General features: G+C 46.5%; 1 protein-coding gene across 1 annotated transcript in view; it reads left to right on the top strand.

The window, feature by feature from the left end:
- ADGRG4 (adhesion G protein-coupled receptor G4) overlaps positions 1-20,508 on the top strand; it is a 1,571,349-nt gene that overhangs the window by 748,741 nt on the left and 802,100 nt on the right. The window contains exon 9 of the mRNA XM_069612803.1: positions 11,438-11,586. Coding sequence (XP_069468904.1) covers positions 11,438-11,586 — 149 coding nt within the window. The remainder of the gene's footprint in view (positions 1-11,437; positions 11,587-20,508) is intronic.

The following is a 20,508-nucleotide window of genomic DNA, read 5'->3' as shown; positions in this document are numbered from 1 at the left end:
TTGGCACGTCGCTGCCCGGTCCTCCAAGCTTCCTCCACTTCTCACCTGAGCGGTGCTCGCCAGCCGGGCACTATGTGTGCTCGAGCACGGTCTGTCATCACCACGCCCAGTGCTTAATTTGTAAGAAAATAAGTGCAAGTGCCCAGAAAATATTGGCCCCATAATGCCGGGCGCGGTGTCACCCCGCAGTGCAGAAGCAGTGCCGGCACCGCCCCGCAATGTAGACGCGCGCCCTGCGGCAGTTCAGTGGCCACCGAAGTATGCTGCCACGTGGACTGTTTTTATTATAGTATCATTGCTGGCATTGTATGTTTATAGCCAGCGTGTATGTTTTGTATTGTATGTATCTCTGAAGTTGGATTTTGCCATGATATGCTCTTGTACTCGTACCCAGGTCCAGGCAAAATTGTCATCTTGCGCCATCATGTAAAACATTAGCATGTATTGCCATCAAACCAATGGGTACTAATGCCATTGCAGGTAGTGGCAATGAACCCCACGTACTGTTGGCACTTATTGACATGAAAAGGCCAGGTGCCCCATTGCCACATGCCAGGCGCTGACAGCATTGGTAGGGTAAACAGACCACATGGCATGTTATGCCATATGCTCCGCTACCCGCACCAGGTTAGGCCCACTCAGAATATTATGGAATGGTTAGCACTTTACAGAAATCCAATGCAATACAATGAATACATCATGGCCATTTTGTCTGCATGCTACCAGCAATCAAGGCCACATTCCAACACGGGGTGCTTGCACATTATGCTCAATTCCACGTCTACTGAGTTACCACTGCATGAGCATATACTAGGCCCAGAGTGACAAGGCTTCATAAGGCCAGGATGTCACTGCAAGGTCAGTTGTGAAAGGTCTTTAGAAGGGGCCCCTCACACGCTGCAAAATTATGATTGCATTATGCCCAGTTAGCACCAGGCCTCTGATGTCATTCAGGGCCTCAACCAATCAGGGGTTTACTCCCTGGTCTTGCTGCCTTTCGAGATCTCTTAATAGCCAAACACTGAAGACTCCATTTTACCTCCCTCCCTTCCTTCCCCATGCCCCAAATCTCTGTGTGCACTCTCTCCTTCTCCCCATTCTGCTGCCACAGATCATGGCAAGCCGCCCCCCCGCCCCCACCACTCCCCTACTAACATCTGCCCATGCCACTGTTGCCTCTGACCCCTGTCCACCTACCCATCCTTTCTGCAGCGGTCACCATGGAAACAGAGAAATCGCGGCCATCTTCCTGTGCAGCACCGTTCCACAACATAACCAAAAGGGCTATTATCGCGTGCTGGGGTGGTGGTAGCTCTAATGCCCCCGATTGGCGGAAATACAGCTTGGTAATTGCGTGGAGGCCTGTACATTAGGAAACGGGTCATTACCAAGTGATGATATAACCCACCTCTGTGTTATTGCTCAACTTGCGCATCGTGGCAAGATTTTATGATGCCAGATAATCCCAGGAAAGCCTGGACCTGTTATGGCCCTACTGCAAGGTCTCTGATTCTCTTATGGACTGATTCCATTGTGGCACAATGTGTACAGTGCCACCTTGTCGGGCCCCCTGAGCTCATCCAGTGGGGGCAGCACTAGTGTCAGGACACGGTCACCCATGGCACACTGGTAGTGTGCCATGGCCCATGGGTGACCGTGTCCGCATTCGCCGCAGGTAAGTAGGCAGCCTTGGTCGTCTGAGTGTAACGCTCACCTGATTCCCGTAGAGGCGCCGGTCTTGACTGGGCGTATACCGTATCTGCAAAGGTGATGTGTAACACACGGCTGGCTCTTTGGGCTGGACCTCTGTGCACTGTATGTCTGACTTGAAGGGTAAGATGTCTGCAGATAGAAAATATGGGATTAAGGAACTGGGTTATTGAATGTCTCTCTCTTCTTCCCTTTCTCTTCTCCTGTAGAACCCCAAAGGTTAACGCTCTCACCTTAGGTAAGTGAACGCCGTGCTCTCCATCTGCCTCGGGGCAGGGTGCTGTAACCAGTTTCTTCACTGGATAAGGGAAGCAGGCCTCTTGACTTCAGAGGACTGCTGTCCGTCGTTTACTGCACGAACGGTAAGTTTCGAGTAATTCTAATGTCTTTAAAGTCTTTAGTAATGATGTTTCTTGTTTTGCAGGGTTCCGGCGATGGCGGATGCCGGGCTGAAGTGAGTTGAAGATGGAGCCCGTGTGATGAATAGAAGCGCCTGGAAGCACGTAAGTAAGCGCTTGTTGCCTGCTTCACGATGCGCTCTAACTGTCTTTTTATTTTGCAGGTACAAGTTCGGAGCGGCTGCAGGGTGCCGGAATACCCACTGGGTTAGATGTAGAAAGGAGTAATGGCACGTGAGTATTAAAGTTCCCCAATGTCTTTAAACGCACCTTGTTTTGTCTTTCAGATGCGGGATGCAGCGCCGAAGGCCTCCGGAGCGTGCAAAGAGTTGGTAAGCTTTTGTCTTTCAGATGCCGGAATGCAGTGTGAAGACCTCCGGAGCGCACGAAGAGTAGGTAAGCCTTTGTCTTTCAGATGCCGGAATGCAGCGCGAGGCGTTGGTGACAGCCGATGGACCAGGTAAGTGAAGAGCTGTCACTGAAGACCGTAATGCTAACCTGTTCTTTCTTGTCTTTATAGGTGTTGCTGAAGACTGGATTCAGGATGGTAAGCCTTTTTCCTTAGGCCCAGGATCAGATGCAGAAGACACGATGAGCGTTCTGCTGCAGAGGATGCAGAATAACGCAAAGCAAGATTCATCCATCGGGTGTGGTTTAAATAGCCTCCTGTAGTGCTTAGGTGTCTCCTTCCACAGCCACGCCTAGGTAAGAAAAGAGTTCCTGCTTTCCAGAAGAGTTCCAGTGTTCTGAATCTAGGGAGTGGCTCCTGCCCCACCCAACAGGAAAAGTAGTTCCAAACAGAAGAGGATCAGAGGCTCAACTGGCAGGCAAGTAAGCAGCATGGTCTGCTGCAGGTAAGTCCACCCAAGCATTATGAGCCCGGCGCTTCCAGCGCTGGGACTGGGCATATTTATGAGCCTGGTGCCACTGGCGCCAGGACTGGGTCCAAAAGGTCCCAATTGGGACTGGTTGGCACTCGGAACCTGGGTTATGGATCTGCTTCCAAGGGAGTTGGGAAAACCCTGACCTTTTGGAAGCAGAGATCATGACAGTACCCCCCCTCAAGGCCCCTCCCAAACCGAGCTTCTCTGGGGGTTTTGGCTTGTCAGGAAATGTTCGGTGAAATCTTTTGATTAGGCGAGGAGCGTGGACATATTCAGCAGGTTCCCAGGATCTCTCTTGGGGGCCGTAGCCTTTCCAGTCAATTAGGTAAAATAGTTTAGATTTGGAGATCTTGGAGTCCAGAATGCTTTTGACTTCAAACTCGAGTTCTCCATCAACTAGGATAGGTTTTGGAGATTTAGTTAGTCGGGTTTGAGGTTGCACGGGTTTTAATAGAGAGACGTGGAAGACCGGATGTATCTTCATGTGCGGGGGCAAGTCCAACTTGACCGCTACTGGGTTTACTATGGTAGTGATGGAATAGGGACCAAGGTATCTTGGGTTGAATGTGCGTGGCCCTTTTAGAGGTAGATATTTGGTGGATAACCAGACTTGATCCCCTACTTGATATTGAGGGGCTTCCTTCCGATGTTGATCTGCTCCTTTCTTGTATTGTTCTTTAGCCCTTTGAAGGTGAGAAACAGCTTCCTTAAAGGCTTGGGTGATTGTAGACTGCAGGTAGTCTACTGCTGGTGTTTCAAGATCTTGGAGGGGATCCAACTCCGAGGTTCGAGGGTGACTGCCGTACAAAAGAAAAAACAGGGTTTTCCCAGTTCCCGAATGGACAGAGTTATTGTAGGCATATTCGGCTATCCAAAGGATGTCTTTCCAAGTTTTTTCAGTTTGTTGCAGCATGCAGTGTAAATACTGTTCCAGAGTTTGATTGGTCCTCTCGGTTTGTCCGTCGGTCTGAGGGTGGTGACTGGTCGATAGTCTCACATCAATTTGAGCTGACCGACAGCAACTTCGCCAAAAATGAGAAATAAATTGACTACCTCGATCCGAAATTAGAACCGAAGGAAAACCGTGCAGTCGGACGATGTTTTCGAGAAATTCTCGGGCCAGAGTTGCTGCTGTTGGCAAGCCTTTGAGCGGAATGAAATGCGCCATCTTGGAGAATAAGTCCACGATTACTAGAATCGTATTGTATCCGGAGCATGGAGGTGGAACGGTGATGAAGTCCATAGAAAGCGTATGCCAAGGGCGAGGTGGGATGTCAATAGGGCGTAAGAGGCCTGCTGGTCTTTCCTTTTGACTCTTGTTTTGGGCGCATACTCCACAGGACATTATAAAGTCTCTGATATCTTTTTTCCAAGACGGCCACCAGAAGTAGCGCTTGATCTTTTCTGAGGTCTTGGCCATACCGGGATGTCCTTCCATTAAAGAATCGTGATAACAAGAGATTACTTTTTTCTGTAAATCTGTGCTGGGTAGGTATAATCGTTATTGGAAATACAATAAGTTGTCCTTTACTGCAAAGTCCTTTCCCTGCAGATGCCAATTCTGTATGTCTGCTGGAGTTACAAGTTGCCTGGCCTTATCCTTAACTTCCTCTATGGATTCTGTGGCGATTACACCCAGAATTCTTTGTTCAGGAATGATTGGTACAGGTTTAGGGTTGATCAAGTGTTCTTCCACTCCCATCCGAGAAAGGGCATCAGCTTTACCGTTCTTTGTACCAGGTCGATAGGTAATTATGAAGTCAAACTCGGCAAAGAATAATGCCCAACGGAGTTGTCTAGAGGATTGGGCTTTTGCGCTTTTCAAATATTGCAGGTTTCGGTGATCCGTAATCACAGTAACGGTGTGTCGGGCCCCCAGCAGATAATGCCGCCAAGCCTTAAAGGCAGACTTGATAGCCAGAAGTTCCTTGTCAGTAATCGTGTAATTGATTTCAGGAGGCGAGAATTTGCGGGACCAAAATGCCACGGGATGCAACTGATTGGTTACCGGGTCCTTTTGTGATAGAACTGCCCCCATGGCAAGGCTTGAAGCATCAGTTTCCACGATGTAGGGGAGTTCGGGGCGAGGGTGTTTTAAGATTGGTGCAGAGATAAATTTAGTCTTCAAATCCTGGAAAGCTTGTTCCGCCTCGGTAGACCATTCAAAACGTTTGTTTTTCTTTAACAAGGCAGTGATGGGCTGGACTTTTCGAGAGAATTCGGGGATAAACCTGCGGTAAAAGTTAGCGAAGCCTAACATGCTTTGCACACCTTTTACGGAGGATGGTGATGGCCATTTGAGAACTGCATCGACCTTCTTTGAATCCATACGCACTCCGCCAGGTGATAATATGAATCCCAAGAATTCAACTTCAGTCATGTTGAAAACACATTTTTCCAACTTAGCGAAAAGTTTGTGTTGACGCAATCTTTCGAGGATCATTTTCACGTGTTTCCGATGTTCAGATTCCGATGAAGAATAAACGAGGATGTCGTCAATGTAAACAACAACACACACATCAATGAGCTCTCTGAGGACATCGTTCATAAAATATTGAAAGGCGGCCGGGGCATTGCAAAGTCCGAAGGGCATGACCTGATATTCAAATAGCCCATACTTGGTGCGGAAGGCCGTCTTCCATTCATCGCCCTCTTTTACTCGTACCAAGTGGTAAGCTCCTCTAAGATCCAGCTTTGTATATATGCATGCTTGTCTGACTTGGTCCAGGAGTTCAGGGATCAAAGGTAACGGATATCTATTCTTAACGGTGATCTGGTTCAGGGAGCGATAATCTATACAAGTTCTAAGGTCTCCTTCCTTTTTTGGAACGAAGAACAAAGCTGAAGAAGCAGGGGACTTGGAAGGACGAATAAACCCATTTGCCAGGTATTGATCCAGGTATTGTCGAAGGTGAAGGTTCTCAGGCTCGGTGAGGGCATAAATTCTACTACAAGGAGGAGTAGATCCAGGTATCAGGTCTATCTGGCAGTCATAAGACCTATGAGGAGGTAGAGAGTTAGCCTGATCCTTCCGGAAAACATCTTGGTATTCTAGGTATTCGGGAGGTAACTGGGGAGTCTCTGAAGAAATTGCTGCCAGTGCAACACCAGGTGGAGGGTGACAAGTAGAGACACATTCTGGAAATTGGACCGTTCTTGCTCGCCAATCGATCAGAGGATTGTGTTTCTCTAACCAAGGTATTCCTAGAATAATCTGAAACTGAGGGGCCTTGATCACATCGAACACGATCTTCTCATGGTGTCCATCTTGACTTACTAGCGTCACCTCTTGAGTGGTATGCGTTACTGGCCCGGAGGCTATCTCCGTACCATCCACCGTAGTAATGACGTCCTTTACAGCCTTGGGACAAAGAGTTAGATTCATCCTCAAAACCATTTCATGATCCACATAATTGCCGATGGCACCGCTGTCGACGTAAGATTCAATTGCATGTAATCGATCCGGATTATCAGGGCTAATAAGGACCATAGGTATCACGAAATGCGAGGTCACGGAACTGGTTTTCACGCTCGGCAAGAGGACCTCTATTCTTGTCGGGCGAGGTCGTTTCCCTGCTCAGAGTTTGTAACTTTGGTAAATGCAGCTCCTACTGCCTTCTTGGCAGGTTTCACCGGACAGTCTCGAAGAAAGTGCCCTGAGTTTCCGCAATAGAGGCATAATTGCAACTATTTTCTCCTTTCCCGCTCCTTTTGTGTTAGAGGACCTTTCAGACCCCCTATTTGCATGGGTTCCCCGGAGTCTACTCCTTTGGAAGGAGTTGGCGGTTTGGAAAATAGTCGAGCATCAAACTTGGAACGATCGGCCTTCCTGTTCTGCAGTCTGTGATCTATTTGAACGACTAAGTCTATATAGTCCGAACAATCTTGTGGGGGATTCACTACTTGGGCTAACACATCTTTGAGCTCTCCACGTAGACCTCTATAAAACAGCGTAATCCTTTTGTCCTCAGGCCATTGAGTTTCCACTATCAGTCTGTTGAAAGACGCAATATAAGCCAAAAGGTCTTGATTACCTTGTCGCAACGAAAGAAGCTCATTGTCCAAGGCCTGCCCCTGTGAATGTCTTGCGAACAGTTTTTCCATACTGAGCTGAAAAGCTTGAAAATCATGGAGGACCGGATCATCTTGATTTACTAGAGGGATCGACCAGTCTGCCGCATTGCCACTAAGGTACGAAAGCACGAAAGCTACTTTAGCTTGATCAGTTGGAAAGGCTGCTGGCCGGCATAAGAAATGCAACCGGCACTGATTGATAAATACTGCAAACCTCTTTGGGTCACCAGAAAATCGTTCGGGCGGAGCCAGAGGTACATTCCCAGGTAGGTTGATCTGCACTGGATTCATAGAGGATGTAGAAGGAAGATTTCCCCCAGATGCGGGTAACGGGGTCTGTCCGGCTTGTGACTGTAGCAATTGTCTAGCGAGATCATCTGTTCGCTCCTTGGAAATAATCAGTTCCCTTCTTAGAGCGTTCGTTTCCTGACGGGCTGCATGCACTTCTGCCCTTAGTTCCCCAAGTAACTGGGCTAGCTGGTCGGTATCCGAGGTTTCCATAGCGCCTGGACGGGAGTTTTGTGGTATGCTTTGCGTTCTGTAACGCTCACCTGATTCCCGTAGAGGCGCCGGTCTTGACTGGGCGTATACCGTGTCTGCAAAGGTGATGTGTAACACACGGCTGGCTCTTTGGGCTGGACCTCTGTGCACTGTATGTCTGACTTGAAGGGTAAGATGTCTGCAGATAGAAAATATGGGATTAAGGAACTGGATTATTGAATGTCTCTCTCTTCTTCCCTTTCTCTTCTCCTGTAGAACCCCAAAGGTTAACGCTCTCACCTTAGGTAAGTGAACGCCGTGCTCTCCATCTGCCTCGGGGCAGGGTGCTGTAACCAGTTTCTTCACTGGATAAGGGAAGCAGGCCTCTTGACTTCAGAGGACTGCTGTCCGTCGTTTACTGCACGAACGGTAAGTTTCGAGTAATTCTAATGTCTTTAAAGTCTTTAGTAATGATGTTTCTTGTTTTGCAGGGTTCCGGCGATGGCGGATGCCGGGCTGAAGTGAGTTGAAGATGGAGCCCGTGTGATGAATAGAAGCGCCTGGAAGCACGTAAGTAAGCGCTTGTTGCCTGCTTCACGATGCGCTCTAACTGTCTTTTTATTTTGCAGGTACAAGTTCGGAGCGGCTGCAGGGTGCCGGAATACCCACTGGGTTAGATGTGGAAAGGAGTAATGGCACGTGAGTATTAAAGTTCCCCAATGTCTTTAAACGCACCTTGTTTTGTCTTTCAGATGCGGGATGCAGCGCCGAAGGCCTCCGGAGCGTGCGAAGAGTTGGTAAGCTTTTGTCTTTCAGATGCCGGAATGCAGTGTGAAGACCTCCGGAGCGCACGAAGAGTAGGTAAGCCTTTGTCTTTCAGATGCCGGAATGCAGCGCAAGGCGTTGGTGACAGCCGATGGACCAGGTAAGTGAAGAGCTGTCACTGAAGACAGTAATGCTAACCTGTTCTTTCTTGTCTTTATAGGTGTTGCTGAAGACTGGATTCAGGATGGTAAGCCTTTTTCCTTAGGCCCAGGATCAGATGCAGAAGACACGATGAGCGTTCTGCTGCAGAGGATGCAGAATAACGCAAAGCAAGATTCATCCATCGGGTGTGGTTTAAATAGCCTCCTGTAGTGCTTAGGTGTCTCCTTCCACAGCCACGCCTAGGTAAGAAAAGAGTTCCTGCTTTCCAGAAGAGTTCCAGTGTTCTGAATCTAGGGAGTGGCTCCTGCCCCACCCAACAGGAAAAGTAGTTCCAAACAGAAGAGGATCAGAGGCTCAACTGGCAGGCAAGTAAGCAGCATGGTCTGCTGCAGGTAAGTCCACCCAAGCATTATGAGCCCGGCGCTTCCAGCGCTGGGACTGGGCATATTTATGAGCCTGGTGCCACTGGCACCAGGACTGGGTCCAAAAGGTCCCAATTGGGACTGGTTGGCACTCGGAACCTGGGTTATGGATCTGCTTCCAAGGGAGTTGGGAAAACCCTGACCTTTTGGAAGCAGAGATCATGACACTGAGTCCGACCAAGGCTGCCGCGGGGGCGGGGCGCTTTCCGCACTTCACGCTTAGGCCGCGGGGCAGGGCAGTGGCCGCACTGGCTATGGGATCTCATCTGCATCATTGATGCATGCATGCAGATTATCCCATTAGCCAGTGCCGCCGGCCCGCTCGCATTGCCGCGGCCCGGGCCGCGGCCTGCTGCTGAGTCAACCTCAGGCCAGCCAGCCCTGCACGGTAGCTGCGGAGCAGGCGCGGCGGCCACGGGGCCGCGGGGCGGCAGTGTGGCACTGCACACACACTGCTGCAAATGCAATGCGGCCGCCTGGTGGACCGTGGTAAAAGTTGGGGGTGCGGTGCTGGGGGTCGCACTGCACTCGCAGTCGGGCCGATGGCGCATGGTGGCATTTCGCGCACAGCACTCCGCCCGCCGCCGTGGATGTCATGATGTCACAGAATTGACTTGAGCATGTACATTTCACGGCGGCGGGTGGACGCAGCAGGCGGGCCCGAACAAACAACAGATAGTGTAAAAAAGAAAAAAGACAACAGCAAAAGTTTCACTTCACTTACCTTTTTCTTTACGGCGCCGCGTCGTTCAGCAAGCGCGGCCTGCCCGCCCCTGAGGAACTCAAGTCGGCCGGGCCACGGAGCACACAGAACAACGGAGCACAAGTCTGATCACCCTGGCCTCACCTCACGCCACAACTTAACAAGTGAATCCTGCCTCTGCTCAACAACAGAGACCCACGTGACTCACCCACCCCCACACACTCACGTCATCATGTAATTTCACTGGCTGGAGCCTGGAGTCAACAAGTTAACAACACAGCCAATGAAAACTGTACATTCTGTGTTACTATACAGAATGTATCAGATACTGCATAGTAACACTAGAATGTTGGTTTTCATTGGCTGTTGGTTGTTGTTGAACTCTGTAGGCCCAGCCAGCCAGGAGCCAGCCATGTCTCTGCAAGGAGAGCAGTAGCAGAATGATTTATTGATCATGAAACTAGTTAAAACTTATAATGTGAACAAACAAAGGAATTACATGTGCACCAGCCGCCCAATGATGTTCCGGTCCCCAAAAAAGAGTTCCGGTGGCCCCCACCACCTCCCACCGGCACAAATTAAGCACTGACCACGCCAAGCCGCCTCCATGTGATTCCACGGGCCCTGCACCGTCTGTCTGCACAGCGTGTGGCACGGGCTGCATGCCACGGATCTTTGCCCTTCATCTCCAGTTTCTGTCCGTTGGACAGGGCTTTCTATAGGGCCTATGGAAATAAGGCAAGCCACAACCAGAGGACTGTTTCCACATTGTATTTTATTAACTGCAGACTTCCCCGTCCTCTTAGTCACTTCCTTTACTCAGACCCCCTAATCTCAGCTCCGCCTCAACATAGCAAGGCAGACGTACAACATTACACGAATGATAATGACCCGTGTGGAAGTCCATAAGGCTATTAGCATATATCGCTAGTAGTAATAAAGATTTTAGAGTTATGGTGATGAAGTAAAACATACTATTTTAGTCATGAGTGAAGTACCCAAAACATGTCTATTAAATTTGGTCTAATTTTGTAATATTCAAATAACTATGTTGTCTTTACAAAGTAAGCATTTTGATGTAAACTTGTTTCAACTGGAACAATTTCTGCATGAGTTTGATTTAGGGGCAATTGTAAAGTGAATGTATTTGCTTTACAGACGTGAACGCATTATTCCATGTTTTAGCTTTCCATGTGCTGTGTTAAATTAGGTTAGAGTGTCTTGTTGAAAGAGGTCTAGTTGGGAAATTGCATTTCTGTTACTTGACTGCAGAGAAATGCTTTTTTTGTTTCATTGTCTGGTTCTGAAGTCAGTCTTTCTAGAATGCAGTCAATGCAAGTAGTTATTGACACCATTCCAGACATTTTGATTGGCTAACAGAAGATCAGTAATGACTTTGATGTGCTTATAAAAATAATGCATTGTCACTGTTGTTTTTGTCCATTTGGTTAAATGCCATGTATTCACTTTGGCAACACGTGTACAGTTTGCTATGCCAACGAATTTTATTTCATTTAAAATAAATTGAATTTAAGTGTGATCGTGTGTTGTGCATGCAGTATTAAGGCACCAGATGTCTGCCATGCTCAGACATTTGGATTGGAACAAATTTTATTCACTTCCGTGTTATTACGATTGAGATGTGGGTGTGGTTGGGAGGGATTGGTAGTAGCTGTTTGCTGCCCTTAAATCCCAGCTCTAGACCTCTGGGTAACATTTTGGAAAACGTCCAGCCAATAAATGCGTTAATGCTCTGTCATAACAATATTCTAGACCCATTTGCGATTAAACATTATTGGCTACCTTGCAGGCACACATGTTCTACCCTTTTATTTGCAGTCATGATGCCAAAGCAATTTTGCAGACAACCTCGCCTGATAAAGAAGATATTGCGATGGAACAGATCCACGACACAGTGAAACAAAACAGCAACTACTCAGAGCTCTCATTCAAGATATGGATTGTGTCCGTGAAAGTGGAGCATATAGGTAACAGTCATCTGTATTGTGTTTCTTTGCAGTATATGTACAATGTATTGCTCCATGATTGCACCCTGTGTTATCCCGCTCCCTGTTAATAGACCCAAGTCGTGGAACCAGAATGTGGCCATGTAGCCTCGTTTTGAAACCCTGGCCAGGTCGGCTTAGCCCTTTATCCTGTGGATACATTTAGTACCACTAGTGGGAACGACGAGTGACATTGATTATCAAAGTGCTTAGAACTCGAGGAATCCGGTATGGAGTGCTGTAGCACTCAGAAAATTATCTTTATTATTTCATTATTGAAAACGACCTTTCTTTGTCAGTGTAGGCTTGGAAGCTGTGAAACGCTCTTCCATCTCAGCTACGGGAGATGTCGGCCATCTTTGTTTTCGCAAAAGCTTTAAAAACATTTCTTTTTGTTTAAATCCGGGTTGGGGATCTTCGTCAGTCTGTGTTTTCAGCAGCGCCCAGATGCCTTCGGGCCTTGTTTTATTTCTGTGCTTTATAAATCAGAAATACAATACAACAGAATATCACTTTGAACAGACAGCACGATACGGCTCTGCCTGCAATTCTGTTTGTGATCAACATGTTCGCCAGCGATATGGGTTAATTTAGAGAGATGCCATTAAATTGATTGACTTTGGAAGCATGAGGCCTCATTACAAGTATAGCATTGTGGTAAAAATGGTGTTAAAGTGTGGTAATTCTGTTACCACCACTTTACTTCCACATTACGGCACCGCCGTACTGTGAGAAGCGAAGGAGTCACCTCGAGCCAAATGCTAGAGGTAAATCCTCCACTTTACTTCCAGAAATCGCAGATGTATTGCATCAGAATTAAAGCTTGCGGTAAATCCACCACGATCCCCAAGCAGTCCAATGCACTCCAAAAACAGGGAATTACACTGCTGTGCCACCACTCGAAATATAGAGTTGAATCCATTCTAGTAGCTAGATATTATTCCCCAAATCATGGTGTGCTTACCCTAGTAAAGATTATACATGTTAACGCTCTGGTCTTTACTTTCCATTTTCGTGCTGTTGCTTTAAGTAGTTGCGCACTTTGCCGACACAGTAAAACTCACTGGGAGAGTTAGCCAGTGTTGGGATTAGAAGCTGTGACAAACGCCACTGTAAGCATTAATTCTGCTTGTTTTAACACTTGTATCCGAACACTCGTAGGCTCTGCTGTTAGCATTTAGCCATACATTTCCTTTTGGTCTACAGGGTTCCAGCTGCCGGGGAGAAAGAAAGTTGCTTAGACACTTAAATGTCTTGTGGTAAGCTGAATTGGCAACTTGTACATTCCTAACTACAGCATACTTCATTGTAGCACATATACTTTGACATTTAGTGATATAAATTATCTATTCTATCTTTACCCCATTTAGTTCTTAGATCTACAAATCCATTACCCTCTAAGGAGCCACGCTGTAGGTCTCATGGTGCTGGACTGTGATTCACGAGAGGCTTGTGCATTAGTGTTGTGAACCCTTCCAGTCAGCCAGGTGATTTATTTGTCAAACCTAAATAAATGAATTTTATGTATAAATTAATACACTTAGTAATTCATTAATTTGAATATTTTTGTCTCACAAATCTGCCCATTGCTATAGCACCAATAGATTGGTATAGTACTTCGTCCTGAGGAAGACTTTGCTCTAAAAAATTAGCTAAAACAGCCGACACCTGGGCCCTTCATGCCAAGTTTGTTTCCTGCACAAATTCCGTCAGAATACTTGGGGCAGATGATAGCAATGCCAGAAGTAGTCTTGATACAATATTAAGCCTTGGATCGCTTATTGAAGCTTGTGTTGCCCAGTCTGGCCTTGTCCAGTCTGTGCGCCTTTTCATTAAATTTTGTTTCATGTATTATTTGGTGTTGTTCAGTTTTATTACCTCTTTTGATTTGGTCTTTGGTGGTAGATGTACACCGGGTGCTATATACGTGTAAACGGATCTATTACACTCTTTTTACCTTCGTGGTCTAAGCTATTAGGCTTCAACAATATAGTGTTTTCATGTATATGTATTGATGGACACAATGTAATAAATGAATGTCATTGTAATAAATGACAATTTTGTATCCGAACAAAAAGTCTTATCATTTGTGGAAAGTCTGCTGTTAGGTTCTTCTTTTTGATATTAATAATGTGTCTATGTTCATATGGGGTGTGTGTGTGTCTGTGGTGTGTGTGTTCAAGTGTCTATGTGTGGGTTGTATATTGTGGAGAACACATATAATCGTTCCTAGATTATTGTTTGTGGTTACTCAGAGAGCTTGGGCTCTCAATGTCTGACATACATGCGGGTAAAGGCCCTCAGAAGATTTCTTGCTCTAGTCTCTCCTACAAGCCTTAATTTTTACAGGATGACCCTAATGCCTCCTCCTGTTCTTGTTCCTGTTCGTTGTCGCCTATTTGTCTTTGCCAACTCCTGTTCTGCCTCTCGGTCTATCCTAGTTCTCTCACTCCTACAACAACAACTATCTGGAACGCAGTCGTAACTTCAATACAGTCAGGTGGTTTCTATCTCCTGGTTTCTATCTCTCTTTTATTTGTTGGCTAGCCACTAATTGTTCCAATGAGTGTTCAGATTGGTGGATCTGTTTCAACCATAGCCCAAAGTTGTGTGAAAGGTGGGGGCTAAAGGTTTCCTTCTCTTCCCAAGGAGCATGTCCTGGTTTTCCACTTATGCTCAGGTGCTGTGATCTCTCTAATAATTCAATAATAATTCAATATGCCCAGAGCCACATGGCTTGAGGTCTCAAAAACCTTGTCCACCACCTAGGGATCAGACATAGGCTTTTTGACCGTCATGCACTCAGGCTGCCGAGGTTGTTAGTAAGTGCACTCATTCATTAGCCATGTATTTGTGCGGGGGGAATAGACTCTGTGTTACTTTCGTGGCTGGTGTTCAGTTCCCATTGGACTTTGTTTCACAAACCACTCCAGAGCTTGTGCACTGGAGGTGCACTTGCCCCAGAATCCTGCATGGCTTGTGAACTTTCAGAGGGATCCCAGAGCAAGTGAGATTCTTAACATGTACCGTATTAATGGCAAGCCCTTCCTGGGGTTGATTCTCTTTGGGTTTCTTTGCACTAGTACTGTTCTTTCTGAAAATGGGGTCCTGGCATCTTCCCTCACTCGTCACAAGATACAATTCTTTGTGGGATTCACTATTGACGTTTCCTTGAAGGGGTGAACTGCAGTGTACATGATGTGGAGAATGCAGACGGTATAGGGGAGCTCAGAGGGATCCCCAGTAGACCACCTCCAGGAGTTGCCTTGTGTAACTAGTGGCTTCCTCTGGGACCCATATTTCCTCAGTATTTGTGAACAAAAATACACAACCTGATAAATACTACCCAAATCTGTATGTTCACCTAGGACAACACACCACATTATGTGTAACAACAATAAATAGTAAACAGAATTCAGGAGCACAAATACCTTAACTTACACAATATATCCGCCATAATCACAGCTAGCCAAATCTGTTTGTTGCCCTATAAGTTACACATTCAAAATACAATAGTAGAATTGTAATGTCACATACACTCAATATAACAATCCATAGATATAATACAGTTTCAGCAAGAAACACATCTTCTTAGTTTCCCAAACTCCTACTGTGAACTGTGCACATTGCCAGCAATGTATGCACACACCTATCCAAATGAACATTATCCTTCGCACCCATGTGCAATACTGGAATGAGTTATACTCTTTATTACCTGGAATCCTACAGTTATAACACAGCATGTAAATGCAACACAGAAAATAAACAATCGGGGTCAGGGCATCTGCCGCTAACATTTCTGTGTCCCTGCCCCCTTCATGTAACTTTGTTTATTTTGTGGTACTAGTGTAAAATAGTCACGGGAATCCAGGCAGTCCCAGGTTCCCATACCTTTTTAAACCCACCCCACTAAACAAGTGGTAATACCGGCCTCTATATACGTGCATGGGGCCTCATTACGAGGAGGGCAGTAAGGGGTTAACGGCGCCGGTAAAGGTGCTGGAGCCGTTAATCCCTTACCGCCCCATTACGAGGTTCGCTCGCGGGACCCGCTCAGGATGCCTGGTTTTACCAGACGTCCTTAGCGGGTCCCGCGAGCAGCCCAGCATGCTAACAACGTGCCCGTCCTTAACGGGCCCATTGGGGAATGGGGATGGACAGGGGAAATACCGTGCCCTCCAAGGTCGGAATGGCCCGGTATTTCCCCATTCAGGGAACCCGGACCCGGGTTTGGGGGTAGCCATGCCCTTATTAAGGGCTACCTCCAACCTCGTAATGAGACCCATGGTGCAATGAATCTTGATATTTTCTCCCTGCTTTAGGTGTAAATAAAAAGCAGGAAGAATCCATAGGGAATCACGGCTTTCTGCCTGTGTCAAAATAAGATAGGGAGGAGATGCTGGCTGATTCCATGCCCAGGGCTGGCCTAAGAGACCGTGCAGACTTTCCGCTCCATGCGCCATCTCTACATGAAATCCTATGGAATTGACGCAGAGCAAAAAAAAAAGCAGCCAAAGTGCTTGTCCTCTCCCCGAGTTTATTCAAATATGGGTTATTTAACACCCTCTTTGTAATAAGGCACAGTGATCATTATCGCCACCTATGCACATTTCAAATCAGACAAAATACGTGAAACCTCTTTCAGCTCCACATTAGCATTCTACAAAGCAAAACGAGTTCTCAAGTATGTCAGTATACAAAAAATAAACATGCATATTTTGGGACAGAAAAATTACCACAAAAATACCATAATGAACTATCCTCACAGAACATTGGTTAACATTAAAAAATAAACGTACCCGGTCAAAGCAAATATTCAGTCTCGTACAAATGCTGGCTCCATGTCATCTAATTCACATACGTAAAGGCATATGCTCTTGAACTATATCACATTTATCTAGAAGCAATCATTGAATGTCGCAATATGATACACTCTTATAGGACTCACCAATACACTTTCTCTTTTCAGATCCACTCATAACAGGAACATCCAAATGCAGCACAATGGGGGGCATTTGGGAATGATCAGTACATTTCATGGAGACGATTCTACATATAAACTTACACATAAGCGGTCCCATGCATGAAATGTTGAAAAAGTGTAAATGTGTCCCGCAATTAATGATTGCAGGAAGCATTTACAATGGATTCCTATGGAATCTGTCTGCTTTTACATGTCTAAGTAGCAAGCAGATTCCATAGGGATGCATTGGTTTAAGGCCAACATGATAATATACGCTGGCGTAAAACCATGTGGTGTCTGGAGGAAGAGTGCATTGAGGATCACCCATCACCATAATAGAAGCCAGGAAATCCTGTGTTCAAACTGCAGAGTCTGTCAGTAAATTCACTCCGACAGTGTATTCATGTAGCATGAATATGCTGTGTTGGTGTCCTTTCCTGCGCTGACACTGTATTCTCAATGGGCTCAATTCATGATTCACTTGAGTCATTGCACACCAAGGTTACACCCTTCAGAGAGTCCTGCTCTGCTTGCGGATTTGTGAATGGGGACTGAAGCAAGCGTTGAAGTTGTGTTGTGAATGGCAAATCCTTCCTGAGGCATATTTTCTTGTGGTGCTCCCCGCTTGGTTCTGGACACTTTCCCTCAGTCCACATTTGATACATTTCTAGGTGCGACATACTAAAGACCTTCATTTAATGTGGTGACTATATGGTATGTCACATTATTTTCATGAGGAGACTTTGGGAGGCTCTGATGAATCACCCATATGTGACCTTGAGTGGTTGCATCACGCAGGTTGGGGTTCCCCATTCCCCCACAGGCTCCTAGTCCCTTTCATAGTGTACTTAATGGTGACTCCATCACACATCACGCTAAAGTCTTCTGCATTATCACAAAAAAAGATGGGAAAAATTGGGATGTAAGGAGGTCAAATATTGCCATGTACCCAAATGTATAGATACAGACTATTGGAATAACAGAAAGAGACTTTAAATATGGCGGTCCGGAAATAAGGGTGCCAGTAGCAACGTACCGGCACCCTTTCCAGACCGCCATACTACAACAATGCTGGTAGGGGCCAGGGATCCCCCGGCAGGCCCCCGGCAGGCCTGGCCTGCCAGGAATTCAGGCCCCTACCGATATGGTAGTCACAGAAGCGCCGGCACCCAGTGGCACCAGGATATCAGGTGGAGGTAACCATGTTACAGGGTTGGCAGCAACCCTCTGGTAGCATCGGTGGGCTACCACCAACCTCGTAATGAGGCCCACTATTCCTTAGTGATAGTTGGTACTGTGCCAATTTGGCTGGGATGGAAATGATGCATGTAGGGCTTTGGTCTAAAATGTGTAATGTTTTTGTGGTATCTTAGGCCGCATTTGTAAAGAACAACATTTGCCATTTGTTTGACCTCTTGGCTGTCTGGATAGCAGAGAAAATGATGCTCTATGGGAGGCATTCCCACAGGGATCAGTTTCTGGAGGTGGAGAGAAGAACAGCCTTGCAGCCTACCCCACACCCTAGTGCTATTGGATGCTGTGGCTTGTTCCCACAGGGCGATGAGGCATTGGCAATATCTGTAACTTTGGACCCACCGAAAAGCAGCTTGGGGTTGATTGGGACTTAGAACATTCAGAAATACAAGTAATGTTCAATTCACAGAGATCAGCTGTCCCTTGCTGCACACCAATCACACCATGGGAACCTTTTTCTAATTTCTACGCAACTTTACCTTGACACCACCAAGGGCAGATACTCGATGCAGAGATTCTTTGCGTGGCCCACAGAGCTAAATCACATTCACCTGCAGCCAGCCTGAACACTGCTAAATGTGCTCACAACACATCACAGCAGAAAATATCACTCATCAGGCCCTGCAGCTCAAGAGAAAACATAAAGGATGCTCGACTAAAATCGGATTTAGCACACCCGCCATTTGTAGGTTGGGTCTGGCCCACCAGTCCCTAAAAGTGCCAAAATGTATCAATTATATCCTACCAATTCTGGCCTCTCACAATTGTGGTCACCGAGGTGAAAACCCTTACCAGGAGACAAGCCCCGGAGTAGAGGTCTACCGAAAACAAACACACTGCACTAAGCCAGACACTGTGGGTGTTTTGAGATGGGGCTGCAGGAAGGAATGTGGAGATGGTTTACAAGCAGAGCGTGTTTGGAAAAGGGAAGGAGCTCAGAGAGAAAGAGCATTTGAGACCAGAGGCGAAGAGAGAGGTGGCAGAAGGAATTAGGAGGAGGATTGTAAAACACCAGGATGAGGTGGCAGGAGTGAAAAAGGAGTAAGTGAAAACATCAGGAGGGGAGGAGTGTAAACATCTGAGAGAGCTGGCAGAAAAGAAACAACAGGAGGAGGTAGTCCGAGAATGACAACAGGACAAGGAAGAAGACAGAATAGGAAAGCTTTGGAGGGTATGCTTAGTCTAAAGCACTTGATAGGGGAAAGACCCAGACTAGAGGGGTTGGAACCAAGGCAGGACACAGAATAAGAGTGACGAGATGTTGAAGAGGATCAGGTGAAGTGCAGAAGTAATCAGGTCAGCAGAAGGGAAATGTCAGCACCGCTGGAGAGGGAGGTAACAGTTCCCCATAAGAGCATGTTAAAAAGAACAAGTAGTCTGAGCTCATTGACTCTACTAGACACTCGCCATGAGCATCTTCGCGCCGCCCAGCATTAGGGAACAAGGTTCAATTGCCAGATGAGTACCGGGGACCAAATTGAACTTGAGATGAAGGGATATGCAAGAGAGAGAAAGATAGAGAGAGGAAACGATGTGAAAAACTCCATTGGCGCCTAGGGCTGAGAAAGAAAGAAGAAGGGTTCAGGAACAAAGACTGCAGTCAAGGAAGAAAGAAGAAGCATATGAAAACCCCATAATTCCTCAATATGAAAAAAGTCTGGAACTGCAGCGAAATCTCTTGGTGAGTTTTTAAGAACGTCCTTGATTATCATTATCATTTTTGACTCAACCTGTACGTTGTCCCTTAATAGAAATATACATAACAGTCATACCTGTCTTGATTTGTGAACCCACGGTAACTAGAGGCTTTGCAGCATGATTCCAAAGGACCTTCTGGAAAGGGATTAGATGGGTGCTGAATCATTGAGTGATATGCGAAGCAGCAATACAAATACATTATAATAATTCCCAGTGCAACATTCAAAAAGGCACAGACATCATTTCCAAAACCCTACTAGCAAAATCAAACTTAATCTCAATGCCATTCCCTGCAGAGCCAATGTTAACTCAAGCTTGCATTCCAAAGTTTCAAAACATGTATGCAGTTATGAAAACATACACACAGAATCAGGATTCAGTTCCTTTACCTCACTTAATCTATGAGAAAAATGTAAGGAAAACCAATACAGAGAAAACGGCTCCTTGCTGAGTCAAAGTATCACAGTAGAATGGAATGCAAAGTCAGGGGGGTCATTCCGAGTACGGCGGTAGGGGCTTAACGATACCATTAAAGATGCCGGTGCCGTTAAGCCTCTACCGCCGCATTCCGACGTCCCTTAGCAGGTCCCTTAGCGGGAGCCGCTAAGGGACCAGTGAGCAAATAATGGGCCCGCTATTAGCGGGCCCGTTGTTAACTCCCTCCCCATTCCCATTGAGCCCTATGGGGGCTCAAATGGGAATCGGGATTGGTTTTTTTGAATGGGGACTTACCGGGTCCTCCTAGGTTGGAATGCCCCGGTAAATCCCCATTCAAGGAACCCGGACCGATTTTGGAGGCAACCATGGTGCTCATAGCACCATGGCTATCTCCAAACTCGGAATGACCCCCAAGGTCTTAGAGATAGAATATTGCTCCCCCATCAATGAGTTTCCCAAACTGCAGAAGCTGTTGATGTCTTTCCCTCCCGGGATAATTGGAATGATGGCTGTTTAGGGCTTCTGGTACCTCACCACACCTCCCTTCTCAA

This window comes from Ambystoma mexicanum, chromosome 5p (genome assembly GCF_040938575.1).
Source record: "Ambystoma mexicanum isolate Mex_15411 chromosome 5p, UKY_AmexF1_1, whole genome shotgun sequence".
NCBI classification, from domain to species: Eukaryota; Metazoa; Chordata; class Amphibia; order Caudata; family Ambystomatidae; genus Ambystoma; species Ambystoma mexicanum.
Note: the sequence above shows the minus strand (reverse complement) of the source record. Positions and strands in the feature narration are given on the sequence as shown.